Raw genomic sequence first — 15,014 nt, forward strand, 5'->3', positions numbered from 1 at the left:
TTTTGAACAGCCCCCCTCAGTCATTTCAGCCTGGAAAGACTTCATGTGTTTCGCAAGAACGTGACTGACACGATAAGATGCTATGGTAGCAGCCTTGCTCTTGTTGTTGGGCCTGGTGGAAATGGACTGCTGTGCATTTAGCTGTCCTTTCAGGCCCCTCCCCTTTTGGAGCGTAGGGTGTTTTTGAGTTGATGAGTAGTTCAGATATCACTGTAAAATCAATCGACAGTAAGGAGAATAATTACTTCCGGGTGTAAAATTCTCCGTTATCCAATGGGAATGGACGCTCGTAATACAATAAAGGGGACATGATCATTATCTTTTAAATAACGTTAACTAAAGGGAACAATCTATTTGACACAGCTGAAGCTCTGGCCTTCCTTAAAAACTAACTAATTTAATAAAAATCACAGTTGTATTACACACAATGCACTGTTTTTTAAAAACAAAAATGCGTAACTAATGTAATTTTTACATTCTGACGAAAAATAAAAATTATTATGAATACAAATAAAATAAAAGAAGCCTCCCGTGAGTTACTACAAGCTATATAGTAGATTTAAAAAATGTTTTATAGAATAAAAGCTCACTGCGGGACGTTGTAGAAATGCGTGTGTGCACCACGACAAAAGAGCCTCATTCACTTTACATTGGTTTTTTTTGTGTGGTGCCGACACGTAAATGGAGCAGAATGCGTGACTCCACCACGCAATGCGGTGTTAAGGAGTCGTGGTGGAGTCACGCATTCTGGTGAGATCAGGTTGGACTGACAACAAAGTGTCAATTAATATTATGTGTGCCTTTTATCTGTTATTGTAATATTATATTTTATTATAATGTTATGTTTGCTGTGAAGCACTTTGGTAAACCCTCTGTTTTTAATATGTGCTATTGAAATAAAGTGGATTGGATTGGATTGAATATCCCACCCTGCAATCAAAATGTAACCCCCCTCCCTGGAGAGGACCCACAGATCTTATAAGTGGCAACTCACACTTCTGCAGTGGACACATTAAATGTATTTCTCCTTGTTTCTCATCTATCTCCATAACACCATCTGGAATTATTGCTATATTGTATCTATGAGTCTTATTACAGCTCCTACCACAAACATAAGGCTTCCACTGTGGGTAGGAGAGTGATATCAATGTGTCCATAAACCCTCCAATAAGCAGTTTCTTCCTCCAGCAGAGACGGTTCTTAAATAGTAAACATGAATTATCCTGTCACAGAACTAACTTGACATGTTGTTTTTGTGTCTCTTTATCCCAGCTGATATCCCTGCTCGTATGTGGTGTGCGGGCAGCTGTGGTGGTTTTTGCATTAATCGGGATTGCCGTATTTTGCTTGGAAGAACAAGAACTACAAAAAGGCTGAAGGTTCTACCGTCCAGAGAGGGAACATCAAGACGAGTCTGTTGTGATGGTTGAGATGTAAGCCATCTGAAGTTCAACTCAGGTCGTCTCTCATCGTCTTTAAGCATGTGAAGAAAGGGAGTGGAAATAATCTGCTGTTTTTATTCTAAAAGTACTTAAATGTGTTCACAGTTCAGCAGCTCAGTATGAGTTGTTATTATTTGAGGTCTGTTAGTGTTGTTTTGCATTTGTATCGCAGTTCAAGTACAAGTCGAGGTGCCTGCATTTTTTCACTCTTTGTAAATTACAATCATGATCATTTATATAATGTTAGTATTGAACTCAGATTGAATCATGTGCATGATAGTTTGTTGTTTTTCTCATGTGATTAAAATGTCATATATAGGTCTTTTTTTGCTTGTTTGCTTGCAATACGTTCTTATGGAAAGTCTTTTTAGTGTTGTCAATCCAGTTGTGGTACTTTATGAAGTTAAATAATGCTTTCATGATAATAAAAGTATGTAAGGCTAATAAAGGTCTGTACGTGTTTTGCTAATTCAACAAACATTATGTATTCGTACTAAAGGTAATCTAGATCTAGATATTCAAATAAGGTAAACTTCCATTTTGTTGTTTTCATTTTCATCGAAGACTCTACTTTCAATTATCAGTATCAGACGGTGTGAGGTTTCCCCCTACTGACAATCAGAGGCGTTACTGCTGTTCGTGGATTATTCTGTAAAATCTCTGCTCCCAATGTTAACATTTCAGGTAGAAATTATGATCAATTAAATATAACCATATGGTGTTACTGCCTTAATAGGCTACTACTACCAGTCTGCATAATGAGGTTAAAATATAAACATATATGTGTATTACTACAAGTGCAATGTCACATGTCTTTAAATAGTTTAGGGAATGTTCCTTATATCAATAGAAGGCAACAGAGTCTAAAGAGAGAGAGAGAAGTGAAATAACTGAAAGTTTAATCATCTACTTCCCTTTTCCATGTAATGAATTAAACAACAGCCACCACCCTAACTAACACTTACATCAACCAAGATGTCAGAACAGTTTTGAGCTTTACATTTGACCAAAATGAATTCCTTTCATATTCAGCAGGAAGCTGTGAAGACCATTAGGCTAACCAAATTAAACTAGTTTCTAAAAAAACTAAGTACAAATAAAGAGCCTATGTTGAACGGATGTGATCCTGAAATGATAGTTTGATGGCAAAGTATTGTTCTGTTCAGTCTGAGAAGTAGGGCACATTATTGCCTTAGTTATAAAAAAAGCCTCTGACAGAAGACAAACTAATAATCCTTGAACTGCATGTTGATTTTGTCAGAGGACAAAAGCCTCAGAATTGTTTAGGCGGTGTTATGGATAAAGTATTGCAACGAATATTTTCAATATATATTTATGCTGCAAACATTAGTTGACAAATAGTGTGAATCTGTATAATGCTGTTTTACCCCTGTAAAATGATATTAGGATCACTGTCATTATTTGTGAATTATTCAAGTATTCATTTGACTGTTTGAATCATAATTTAAAATACAGTTTGGTGTGCAGATAGTTTTAATGTTAGTTTAAAATGGTTTAATAACAATGATCTGCTGGTGAGTGAGAGGCAGTTTGCTAATTCGGTAAGATGTGGAAACGACATTTAACAGTTTCATTTCGCTGTCAATATTGCTACATGGAAAACAAAAAAAGGACAGCTGTTAGTCTCAAACCTTCTTTCCGTTTAAAAGGAGGAATGTTTCCCTCTGTTCCTCTCAGTCCATCACCCACAGAGGCCATCTTGGTGGAGGCTAAAAGGGGAAGTGACACAGATATCACTTCCTTTTCTTTCGATCCAAAAAAAGATGAATATAACAACGCTCTGCTAAAAGGTTACAGTAATTATCCTCTGAGGCTGATCACTAACAGGACATATCTCCGGCTGTTCAGTGTACGGTGTTGGTGGAAAGTAGAGAAGTTTGTCTGAAAGTTGAACACTGAGGAGACATGAAGGCTGTGATTGGACTGCTGTTGATACTCGGAGTCTCTCATGGTGAGCTGTTTAGCTTTAAACACTGATATATATATATATATATATATATGGCTTTAATATGATGTGAATAAAATGTTTTACAGCTCTTTGTGCTCAGATATTGGTTCCCAGTAAAGTCATTGACATCCTCAGTGATGTGTAATGCAGTTCAAATACTGAGGATAGAGGCTTCTTACTTGGTTTTGAATAAACTACCCCTTTATTGATAAACTGATTCACTGCAACAATGTAAAACAGATATTTGAGCTTTTCTTAGGTTCAGTAGCTTAAAAGAAATCAAGTTATCTCCGAGATCATTTCCACGTCATTGTGGTGAAAGTTCAGTGACAATTAAATCAAGAGTATAATGATCTACTTCAACTGAATATATTCAACTTTATTTCCACATACCAATTCAGTTCAGATATGTAATCGGTTTGATCATTAATATAATGTACCTGAATTTCCTCTTAAGTTTAAAATCAGACACTGTATGGTTATTGCAGTTATATCAGAATACACCAACTTAGAGTTGAATTGTTCTCAATATCTTTTGCATAATTTGACACATTTTCGCCTAACACATAGCAAACTTGTATTTGCTATCATTTATAAACAAACCTCTGTAGCACAGCAGAAGGTTACGTACTGACTGGGTGTGGTTGTGCAACTGAACCTGTTTTTAAGTCACTGGCCAGTGTAATTGACTTACAACAATAACCGACTGTTTGCATAATGTACATCAATTGATATTTCGATGGTTGTTTATATTAAAATAATTTACATTCAAAAATGTTTTCAAACATTCCAGGTCTGGAACACTGTGACGGCAGACAGGATGGAGCTCAATGTTTTGGTCCTTTGGGAGGAACTGTGGTCCTCCAGCTGATGGACAGGGCCTTAGTAACAGAAAGATACAAATTGTACAAATCGTCAACAATAATATTTAATGTGATAAACAATAACATGGTGGGTCCTGCGATACAAAACAGATCATCATTTAATCACAGTGATGGAACATTTAGGTTGAACGACCTCAGCAGGAATGACAGTGATGAATATAAACTTGAAGTTTACTTCAGTAACGGCAGCTTAAAAACTGATCGCACTCTACGATTGACCATTCAAGGTAAATAGTTTTTTTTTTGTATCTATTAGGGGATTAAGTCAAATGGATAGACACACATAAGAAGTTTGTATTTCTAAACTCAACATATATCTGTCTGTTCTGTACTAAAAACTGCATACAATTGCTTAGATTGTGTGAATATGAAATGTCACCAGTGTGTTTCCTTCAGCTCCTGTGTCCTCTGTCCGGCTGGCCTCTGAGTGTCTGTCCCAGGGAGAGAAGAGGGTCTCCTGCTCCTCTGGGGGAGGGGACAGTCCTCAGTACAACTGGACTCTGGGTGGACTCTCACTGACAGACACTGAGCTCCTCTCTGTAAATAGTACTGAGACTAACAGCATCACTCTGAAACAACACGTCTCTGGAATAGTGGCCTGCTCAGTCAAGAATAACGTCAGCCTGGGGTCTCACAAAGAGGAGATATCTAACTGTGGTGAGAATATAAGTGGAAAACAGTTTGATGAACAAGACATGGATGATTAACTACACATCAGTCATGTATCTGATTCTTTCCCACAGGCTTCATATTCATTAACTGCACCACAAATGGGACACATATATCACAGTGGGTGTTTGCAGCCAACACTACGCTGTGTGTTGAACCAACAACAACATTTCCTACCACCACCACCCCAGATCCCTCCACTGCGGGTAAGGAGAGTACAGTGTCAAATAACCCCTGCACTAACATCACATCCTGGAATCAAACTGTGACCCCCCTCTCTGAAGATGACCCATGGTACATTAGTAAGTGACAACTAACACTGCAACAATGGATTATTAAAGTAATTCCCCCCTTTTTTGTTTGTGTGTCTCCATAAAGTGTGTCTCCATAACACACCTGTAGTGATTGCCTGATATTTAAATATCTTGTGTCTCGTTGTTGAAACAGGAAACTGGCCAATAATGGCCGGTGTTCTCTCTGCACTGGTTCTTCTGTTGGTGGTCGGGGTGGCTGTCGTCTGTGCTCAGAGAAAAAAAACAAGCAACCAGCCCACAGGTACAGAACACAACTTCCTTTTTTCTTACACATCGCACAAACAGTTTTACATTTTTGGCAATACAAGTAATTTGTTTCTTGCCCGAGAATAAGATAATAAGATTGAGACCACTTTGGAAACTTGACGAGAAAAACATACACATATTGGCAGGTAAATAACAAGAAATAAACAATCTTTTTAACAACCAACTGTACAAACACCCTGTAGTGTTGGAAGTATTACACCCTTTACTTTAGTGAACCAACGTAAGTATAATCAGGAAAGTTTACTTAAAGTATTAAAAGGTAAAAGTACTCAATGCAGAAACATGTCCCCTGTGACTGACATACTATTATACCATAACATCAATATTACTGTCACAAACCGGCTCAAGGAGTGCAACAAGAGGGGACACAAGTGGTTAGCCCTGCATTTATTAAAGTGACAACATGTAAGGGTGAGTGTAAAGTGTGTGTAGCGGGCGAGGTAAAAACCAAACTTGGCCTGGATGGCTCATGGAACAGAGAGACAATAGACAGAATAGATACATAGAATTGGAGGATGAAACCCTCTTTATTGGTCACACATGCATGTAGCTACACAGCACACACAGTGACATTTGGTCTCTGTTTTTTACCCATCCGAGTACTGAGAGCAGTGGGCAGCTATTGTACAGTGCCCGGGGAGCAATGGGGAGTGGGGGGTCCGGTGCCTTGCTCAAGGGCACTGCAGCAGGGCCCAGGAGGTGAACTGGGACCTCTCCAAGTACCAGTCCACACTCCATATTTGAAGTCTGTTCGGGGACCTGAACCAGCGACACTACGGCTCCCAGTCCGAGCCCCTACTGACTTTATAGCCTCAGTGGAGACACTCACAGGTTGATTAACGACCAGAGAGCAGCAGACACACTGAGCAGAGAGGGAGGGGTCGTAACGTTACTCATGCATTTGTTTCACAGCAGGAACGTACTGTTGTTAGCCATGGAGCTTATTGTTATTGTAGTGAAGCATATGCAGAAAGTGATATGGAGGAAAAAAACCTCAAATTGATACTTAGGTAAACTACTTTCCACCATTGCAACACTTAGTTTAAAGGTCCCCTATTATACTGTTTTTCATCAATATATTATAGGTCTCAGATATATACAAAACATGTCTCTGAAGTGTTTGGCTCGAAATATCAAACTGATCATTAGCATCCCATAAACCCCTCTGTTTCAGCCCTGTTTCAAAAGTGCTGATTCTCTGTCTTTAGATGAAAAATAAGGAGCCACTCCCCACGCCCAGGTGATAAGGTGGGCGGGTGTTACCTTGGTTGGTTATTGGCTAATGGTTTGGCAAGCCAAAAAATCGTTATAACATCATAAAGTGGGCAAAATCTGATCAGATCATTTCAGACAAGTTTTTATATAAAAGAGAGGGAATCTTTGTTCCTGAAACTTTCAGAATCTCTTTACGCAGAGGGGACACATGTTTATGTATGAAAGACATGAAAAAGTGGATTTTGCATAATAGGTGACCTTTAACATGATTGTGTTTATGTATTCACTCTGCAGATGAAGATGAACAGGAGTTGACCTATGCTGTTGTCAAGATCAAGCAGCGGTCGGGGCGGCAGGTCCAGCAGAGGGCCGAGCCGGAGGTGGAGTACGGCCAGGTCAAGTTCTCAGAGCGACCTCGGCCGACTGCTGATCCCACAGGAGAGGAATGTGTGTACGCCAAGGTGCAAAGAGGCAGGTGATTCCCAGAGTTCAGTCATTTGACAAAGACTGCACCGTTAAAGGCAGGTGAAGGGTCTCTTTGTCTAGATCCTCCTCGTCCTGTCATCAGAACGGCAACAGGGTCACAGCAGAGCACAGTTACACTTTTTCATTCACTTTGACTCTGTAAATCTATCGCTTCATATTATTGATTTCTGTTTCTATTTGTATTAAAAACAAATATCCTGCAATAATATATATATATATAATACTTATAATATTAATAATGATATTCCTTTATTTCTTCAGAATAAATAAATTATACACCTAATGATGTTTTGACAAGATACAGGTCAACATTTTGCTGTGATGTGTTTCTCTAGTAGGGACCTCCGCCAGAAGCTTGTTTAAAGTTGAAATACATTAATAGGATGCGGGTTCTTTTAATGTAAATACAAATGTTCTTTTCATTCATAGATATTATTATTATAGTTATGCTTTTGTGGTTTATTTAAAATTCCTTGTTTGATTTCAAAAGCATTTTAATTGTTGTTTTATATAACATTATCCAATATTAAAATCATATTTGCGTTATGTTTATGCTTGTTTCTAATTCATGAAGATGTTCACTTTTTTAATACATTGTTGAGCCACTGTACATTTAAAATAATGCTAATATAATTTTGCCTTTACAATGCATTTAGTTATACAGTATAACCCTGCAATAAGTGGCAGACAAGCGCACCGCTCGGAATAACCACTTCCTCATTTGCACACATTATGGCAATGACTGCTCATTTTTGCTGAAAAACTGTCTTTCTCGAAGGAAGAAAGAACATTTGTCATCAATAAATTATTACATTACATCTTATTGAGCTGTGTATTCATTTTAGAAAACTATGTAACTGTTTCATAGAAAAGCTGATAGCCTGAGCATGCTTGTGTTGGTTAGGTGCGTTGGGGGAGCTAATCTCTAAATGTGACGGTGTTATCTTCCTTTGGCTCGCTTGTAATGAGATAAGTTTGCAGAGAAATGTCACGTATAAGGCAGTCTGAAGCAACCACATATTAGTTTCCTTGGTCAGTCCGACAGTCTGCGAGGTATTTCCCATGTTGCATCATGGTGAAACAGTGAAATTAAAGTGTCAGTTGTGTACTGTAGTGCTGCTTACTCTTATGTGCAGTACAATTGGGGAATTGTTCTTGTTTGTAATGTATTCGATGTAGATGGCATACAGTTTAATAACTTGCCTCAGAAATGCCTGTAACTATAGTGTTTCTTGATACTGTAAGATGTCAAACCTTTTAAAATAGGATGTTGCACTCACTGTGGACAACCTCCGAGACTCTTAGTATGCACGGTGTTATCTTTTAACACCATCAGCTTATTTCTATATCAAGCGCTTCCTTTTTTCTCTGTGGCTTTCAGCGCAGAACGCAACATACAAATAACAATGTATTTATCAATGTTATTCATCCACGGTAGCTTTGTGATAATATTCAACAGACACATTTTACTTACTATGGGCTCTTCATTTTAATAGACGAGGAGAACAAATGTTTAAAATGAAGTCAGTTAAGAACAACGCCACTGATTTGTCATTTGAATCAACTGTCACATTTTAATTAAATCATTCGATTCATTTCTGTGCCATGACAGCACAGTAAAACAGTACTGTAAAAGCTATAGTCTGAGCCTGTAGAATATTAACGTAAGCTAACATTGACTCTTCAAAGGTTGCTTTAATCACATAAAACAACCCAATATTTGATTTCAACCAATCTAAATGTCTCAGTTACACTTACACAGACAAGAATGCCTAAGACATTTTACATGTATATTGGCTCTGACCCAATGCATCCATTTTTCTGCAAGAACTAATAACATCTGAGACAACAAACAATAATAAACACGTCAAATGCCAGATCCTCTGAAAACTTCAGACCTTTGTTTAGTTTTTCCTGCCTCAAGTTAACCATTCGGCAGCTTCAACCTAACGGAGGGCGTGCTCGACTGCACAAGATGTAACCATAAACAGCAAAAATGGCAGAATCACTATTTCAATATTGGAAGGCTTCAGCTAGTTGAGTCTCATGCGTTAGGCTTATCCTTCTTCAAGCCCTACTTATGCTCTTATAGCATAAGTAGGGCTATAATCAACTATGTTTTCCCATGTTAATGTAGGAGATATTTTCTTTTCAAAGAGAGAGTATACAGGTTTGGTTTGGTTTGATAGCCTGAGGTTAAAGGTTAACAACCAGGCACTACTGTTCAGCTGATCCATAGAGCCATAAAATTGGTGTTTATGGTTCATGATAGCGTCCTTAAACAACCCTGAGATGATTATTTTTGTTTAACCCTCTTGTTGAAACACAGTTGAACTTCTGACTGGCATAATCTTCTGAGCAAATAATTGACAACATACAAAAAGTGTTATAAAACTGCTCCAACAATCCAGTCCTGTTTGTCAGCCAGAAAGACTTTGTTCAATACAATGATTGAACAGATACCAAAACGTATCGATGCCAGTGAGTATTGTTGCACCTGTAATGCTTTTAATATGTGAATAACATAGTTAAAATAAAGATTAGGCCGCATCGCAACCAAACGATGGATAACATTTGGTTGAACCACTATGAAACTTTTATTTTTCCCTCATAAAAACCATGTGATATGGTTGATGTCCATTCATGTGACCCTGGCATGCCAAATATATTTACAGTAACTACAAAACCAAAACTGGTGGTTGGTGCCAAATGTTTAATCGTGGGTAAGTCAGCTTTTGATTGAAGATGTCCTGAAGCTGACTTATAACTTCATATTAAAATAATGTATTACCTATTTGTACAGAGAAAGAATCATGTGATTCAAAATGATTGATGTTAGAGTACTTACTGGGTATGTGTACATACAGATAGTTACTGTTGAAGAGTGCTCATTAAAGAAATTGATGTTTGGAGATATATAGGTTTCTTTGAAAAGATCATCCTGCAATACAGCCTGTATTATTGTATGTTTCAATAAACAATTATGGTACAAAACGCAGTTCATCTCGTCATGTAATTCCATGAATTTATTAGTTTTGAGTTATGTTGTATAAGGTACAGCTTTTCACAAAGGTTACACTTCCTGATTAGCTGTAAAAACTCGTGTGTGATTGTGTCAGATAGTTGTGCAGTAAAAAGCAGATGGACACACAGATCAATGCTACAGTAAAGAACGGAAAAAAACATATGCACTTGGCATGACGTGGCTTCACTTTTGAACATACAAAGATACTATTGTGACTTCTTGAAATAGAAGACGCTGCACACGATGATTGTATATAAATACACAGTGAGTTGCACAAAGTTGGTGGCATAACACTTGATTTCGAAACGATTGTTTTTGCAATCTCTAGCCACCTGTGGTCAGCAGTACATTTACATGCTACATGTGTTACCTTCCTCTTTTTTAAGTGAAAATCTAACTAACACAAACAAATCTAAACGTGTGTTCATTTTGCTAACATGTAAATGTAGTTCATACTTTAACATTGCATACATACTGTAGGTCCCAAAAGACTAGATAAGCAGTGACTTTTATAATTAAAATACTCTGACAAAGCAATGTCGATAGAGCATGACGCATGTGGAAGCTGTTTTTCAGGAAGTGGCAAACACATTTTTCAACAGCCTATTTTTCAACAAGTTGCTGTCAGTTTTTTCTTGATGTTATCACAGTCTTGTTGCTAAAAAAAGAAGACGTTTCAAGTAAAAAGGTTTTAACTGCATTTCATCATACACTTGTTTGACAGAACATTTCTTAATGTTTCTGTGCATCAACCCTTTCCATTACATCATATACAGCTGCTTTCTCATCCCTTAATGTAACCCATTTGTTTATAATTGTAATGATCTATTCCCATGTTAAATCCGGCATAAATAATTCAACAGAAACATTAAAGGGATGTTGAAAATTGGCATCACACGTTTACGCTTTACCCGTCTTTCGCATTATTTTCCATTCTGTGCTCATTCAAACTAATGAAGAGAAATGAAGCATCATTGTAATTCCCTTTTTATTTGGTCAAAAGCCACATTATAATTGTAACGCTCTAGAGAGATTTTGAGACATAATTCCTTAAATGAAGTCAAATTAAACAGATTTAGCATTCCACTTATTGTCTTACTCATGAAGCAGATACTTGACCATAAGTGCATTGTCACTTATCAACCAAAAAACCTTTCTTAAAGATGGTTTGCACGTTTCCCAAGTGAAAGGATATTCAGTGACTCTTGTCCTAAATTGAGTATTGTAGTTCTAAAAATGATATCAACACGCTAAAGACTAGTGGTTTGAGAAGCCCACTAAAAACAATCAGTGCAACAGACATGTAGTGCTTGTCATTGTGAAAGGCATGAGGTGCAACATTATGACGTCATGTTGATGCGAATCATCGCCATTCAATCTGTGGTAACATTATAAAACACAACAACGCTATGTACATATTTCATGCTGAATCAGTCTTTCATATTAAATCCACCTAGTATTCCTCTGATATAGTGTCAGACAAAATGTTGCTGCTGGGGCTGGTGGGGATGTGGGAGTCAGCGGGCCCACCCTGAGCAGGCGGGGTGGGGGTGGTTGTGGAGGCCTGCTGAGAGTTCTGCAGCTTCTTACGGTTTATCTTCCTCTCTTTGGCACGTCTGTTCTGAAACCAAATCTTCACCTAGGATTTCAGGATCAAAAACATATTGATTAGGAATAGGATGTGTTCTTTGACTTTCTATTGAGTTGTATTTTCTGTCTTTAGCTGTTATCGACTGTGTTGTCTTTGACCACTTACACTGGATTTAGCTTTTTGTTTGTATTTTTCTATACTTCTGGAAACATCACCTAAACTAATAAATCCAATATATTATTTGAACCAACTAGAAAAGTTAATTCAATATATGAGAAGATGACCTACTCTCACTTAAAGCCAGAAGTTTCAAACTTGTGTTGTTAAAGTCTGGAGCTAATCCAAAGACAATGAAAGGAGACTAATGTCTGTTAATGAGCAAAGCAAGTTCAGTAATGTCCTTCTTTCCTAGAATTACTTTGTTGCACTCAACAGTGGTTTGACAAGATAAAGGACATTAACACTACTTGTATCAGATGTTTTGTTCGACCACATAACATTATGGTTTAAAGAGGTTTATTCTAAAGCTGGTGTCTACAAATGGGATTGTTAAAGGATGTATGGCAATAAAAACAATACACCACCAGGCAAAAACATGGACCAAATGTAATGTACTGTAAGAGTAGCTGTTTTTTTAGGAATCACATTTGATAAAATCACTTAAATATCAACAATGTCAATAGCCATGGGGGTACAACAGAATAAGCTTATTTTCTTAGATTTTTTTGTCTAAAAATAGGCCTTCTTTCTTGCAGTTCCTTTGAATTACTTGTGATAGTTTATTTTGTTTGTTTTCAACCCAGTCTTCAGACTGAAAGTATGTATAATTTGAAAGAAGAACAGTATCATCCAGGGTGTTGGTGCTACAGTTTGTTCGGTCTGGTATGAACACTAGCTTATGCTGCATTTTCAAATATCAAATTATGTACATTAAGATTGATATAGTTGGATAAAGGAAGTCTTTCAGTCCTTTTTCACAGCATTCCCCGGCCGATAGAGTTTGCAGAAAGACGGTGTGTCTACACTGTGGCTGCAACTAACTATTATTTATATTATCGATTACATTTGCAGATTATTTTCAAAATAAATCAATTAATAGTCTATAACGTTTCAGACAATAGTGACAATGAACATCCCAATTTCTTAAAGTCCAAAGTGACTTCCTTTAAAAGTCATTCTTAACCCAAGCATATTAAGTTCAGTGTCATACCAAACAGATAACAACAGGAAGCCTCTATATTTAAGTAGCTGAAAACTCACTCCTCTCTCACCTGTCTCTCAGAGAGGCCTAGTGTCAATGACAGCTCGGTCTTCTTCCTCATGGTGATGTAGCGGTTTAACTGAAACTCCTTCTCTAGCTCCAGGCGTTGCTGGTCAGTGTACACCACCCGGTACTTGTCCTTAGTGCGAGTCTTGGTTCCTGAATCACACAAAACAACCCTGATTTAGTACAACAATAAATATAATGTGGATGATTGACTTAGTGAATGTAAATAAATAGGTGAGTAAAACATGATAATGTCAGTGAGTCACGTGAACGTCCAAACAGATGACTAACTTGAAGACGTCTGGTGCCATGTTCAAGTTCAGGCGCCACTTAAAGCCTCATCAACTCTATTAATCACACTAACTATAACTAAAGATTCCATTGCATCAGTGGCTCTGCTTATCACTGTGAGTGGTGTTTACATAGGTGTTTACACAGGCAGCTATTCATACATATGCACACACACACTCTTAAGAAAAGGGTGAGTCAGAGTTATTGATCGAAAATCTTGACCACGTGACAGCATCGATCAAGGCAGACTCACGCACACGCACACACACACACACACACACACACACACACACACACACACACACACACACACACACACACACACACACACACACACACACACACACACACACACACACACACACACACACACACACACACACACACACACACACACACACACACACACACACACACACACACACACACACACGTGGAGGATATTTGGTTGCTTTCGGAAGAGTTCCTGTAGTGCACCTGTTATCTAAGTTGTCACTCTTCTGCACCCACCCAGTGGACAGAGAGGGTGGGGAGGGACATTTCTCCAGACTTCACGGCCGCCACTGTTAGCTTTGCTTTGACATCTCAAGCCATGCTGGCGGAAGGGAGAGGCGAAAAAATCATGATAAATGTGTGTGTGCAGTCAGTCTGACTTTACTCTACGTGTTGAATGTGTTTCTGTCTATGAATATGCGCTTTACTATTGCTGTCATCTAAACACCCACTCAACTCCAGGGGTTAAGTTTGTCATCATTTTGAAATTGAAACAAGTATCTTATCTTATAAAAAGTAATGCTTTATAAAGTTTGAGAACTTTTTTTGTATAGAGGATTTTCCTGTCACATTAATGTACTGGTAATGAAGATATGATGTGATCCAAGACAGACCACAACATGTTTGTTCAAACAACTTCAGATAAGAGTTTTTATTTATTTATTTTGGTTTTAAAAAAAATTGAATTCTTTAAAGTATATGTTTTTAAATGTTTCTAAATAATAAAGGCACTATCCCAATTCTATGAGTAATAATGATATATAATGTTAATACTTTAGGAGCTTGTTGGCGTTTCCATTTTCACATGTTTCAATTATGTCTTATGATTAGTTGTATTATTAATTAATACATGGATGACTATGAAGATGATGATGATGATATCTTTTATGGGTTATTAATCATAGGCAAATACAGTGTTTACTATTATCACGCAGCATTTAATAGGCCTTAATAGCACCATGGTATCAGGTATTGAAGTCTCACCTGAAACGGTTTCATGTGGTCTCCTCTTGGGACCGAAGGGGTCCTGTCCTGAGATGAAGTTGTACGGGGTGAACGACCCCCCTCCAGCAGGGGTGGGCGTGCCGCTCAGCTCCGGGGAGGAGAAGCTGGCCTGCGCCGCGCTGCTGGGGCTTGACCCCGGGAAGCTGTACGCGTATTCTTCCCGGGGAGCGTACATGGAGCTCCAGGCACCTGTCGACGGGTCCCCGACTCCCGGGACGTGATGAAACCCGGTGAAGTCATACGGAGGCGGAAAGTACTGACTGTTCAAAGAAAGTGTTTGAGCCGGGTGTCTGGCCGACTGCGAGTTGGGGTACAT

General features: G+C 38.1%; 2 protein-coding genes across 4 annotated transcripts; one reads left to right on the top strand and one right to left on the bottom strand.

Moving 5' to 3' along the window:
- Nucleotides 1-3,155: 3,155 nt before the first annotated feature.
- On the top strand, nucleotides 3,156-8,069 carry LOC117555969. Of its 3 annotated transcripts, none has more exons than XM_034231057.1 (6): nucleotides 3,156-3,414; nucleotides 4,205-4,522; nucleotides 4,692-4,952; nucleotides 5,039-5,266; nucleotides 5,403-5,519; nucleotides 7,055-8,069. In XM_034231057.1, exons 1-6 carry the CDS (start codon nucleotides 3,369-3,371, stop codon nucleotides 7,237-7,239), a joined length of 1,155 nt encoding a protein of 384 aa, XP_034086948.1. In that variant the 5' UTR covers nucleotides 3,156-3,368; the 3' UTR covers nucleotides 7,240-8,069. The 3 variants fall into 3 exon arrangements, with proteins under 3 accessions (XP_034086948.1, XP_034086949.1, XP_034086950.1); XM_034231058.1 differs by having other exon boundaries at nucleotides 5,412-5,519; XM_034231059.1 differs by having other exon boundaries at nucleotides 5,039-5,170; nucleotides 5,412-5,519.
- A 3,655-nt stretch (nucleotides 8,070-11,724) lies between these two features.
- On the bottom strand, nucleotides 11,725-15,014 carry LOC117556049 (homeobox protein CHOX-CAD-like). Its single transcript, XM_034231190.1, has 3 exons — nucleotides 14,678-15,014; nucleotides 13,134-13,282; nucleotides 11,725-11,910 (listed from the first exon to the last, which is right to left on the bottom strand). Exons 1-3 carry the CDS (start codon nucleotides 15,012-15,014, stop codon nucleotides 11,725-11,727), a joined length of 672 nt encoding a protein of 223 aa, XP_034087081.1.

The sequence above is a fragment of the Gymnodraco acuticeps genome, unplaced genomic scaffold (assembly GCF_902827175.1).
Source record: "Gymnodraco acuticeps unplaced genomic scaffold, fGymAcu1.1, whole genome shotgun sequence".
NCBI lineage: Eukaryota > Metazoa > Chordata > Actinopteri > Perciformes > Bathydraconidae > Gymnodraco > Gymnodraco acuticeps.

Excerpts from the sequence above, each read along its gene's own strand:
- LOC117555969 (XM_034231057.1), top strand. The coding sequence starts at position 3,369 with ATGAAGGCTGTGATTGGACTGCTGTTGATACTCGGAGTCTCTCATG. Across the intron at positions 3,415-4,204 it reads GATACTCGGAGTCTCTCATG|GTCTGGAACACTGTGACGGC; the intron begins GTGAGCTGTTTA and ends CAAACATTCCAG. Across the intron at positions 5,520-7,054 it reads AACAAGCAACCAGCCCACAG|ATGAAGATGAACAGGAGTTG; the intron begins GTACAGAACACA and ends TTCACTCTGCAG.
- LOC117556049 (XM_034231190.1), bottom strand. The coding sequence starts at position 15,014 with ATGTACCCCAACTCGCAGTCGGCCAGACACCCGGCTCAAACACTTTCT. Across the intron at positions 13,283-14,677 it reads ACCACATGAAACCGTTTCAG|GAACCAAGACTCGCACTAAG; the intron begins GTGAGACTTCAA and ends TGTGTGATTCAG. Across the intron at positions 11,911-13,133 it reads TAGGCCTCTCTGAGAGACAG|GTGAAGATTTGGTTTCAGAA; the intron begins GTGAGAGAGGAG and ends CTGAAATCCTAG.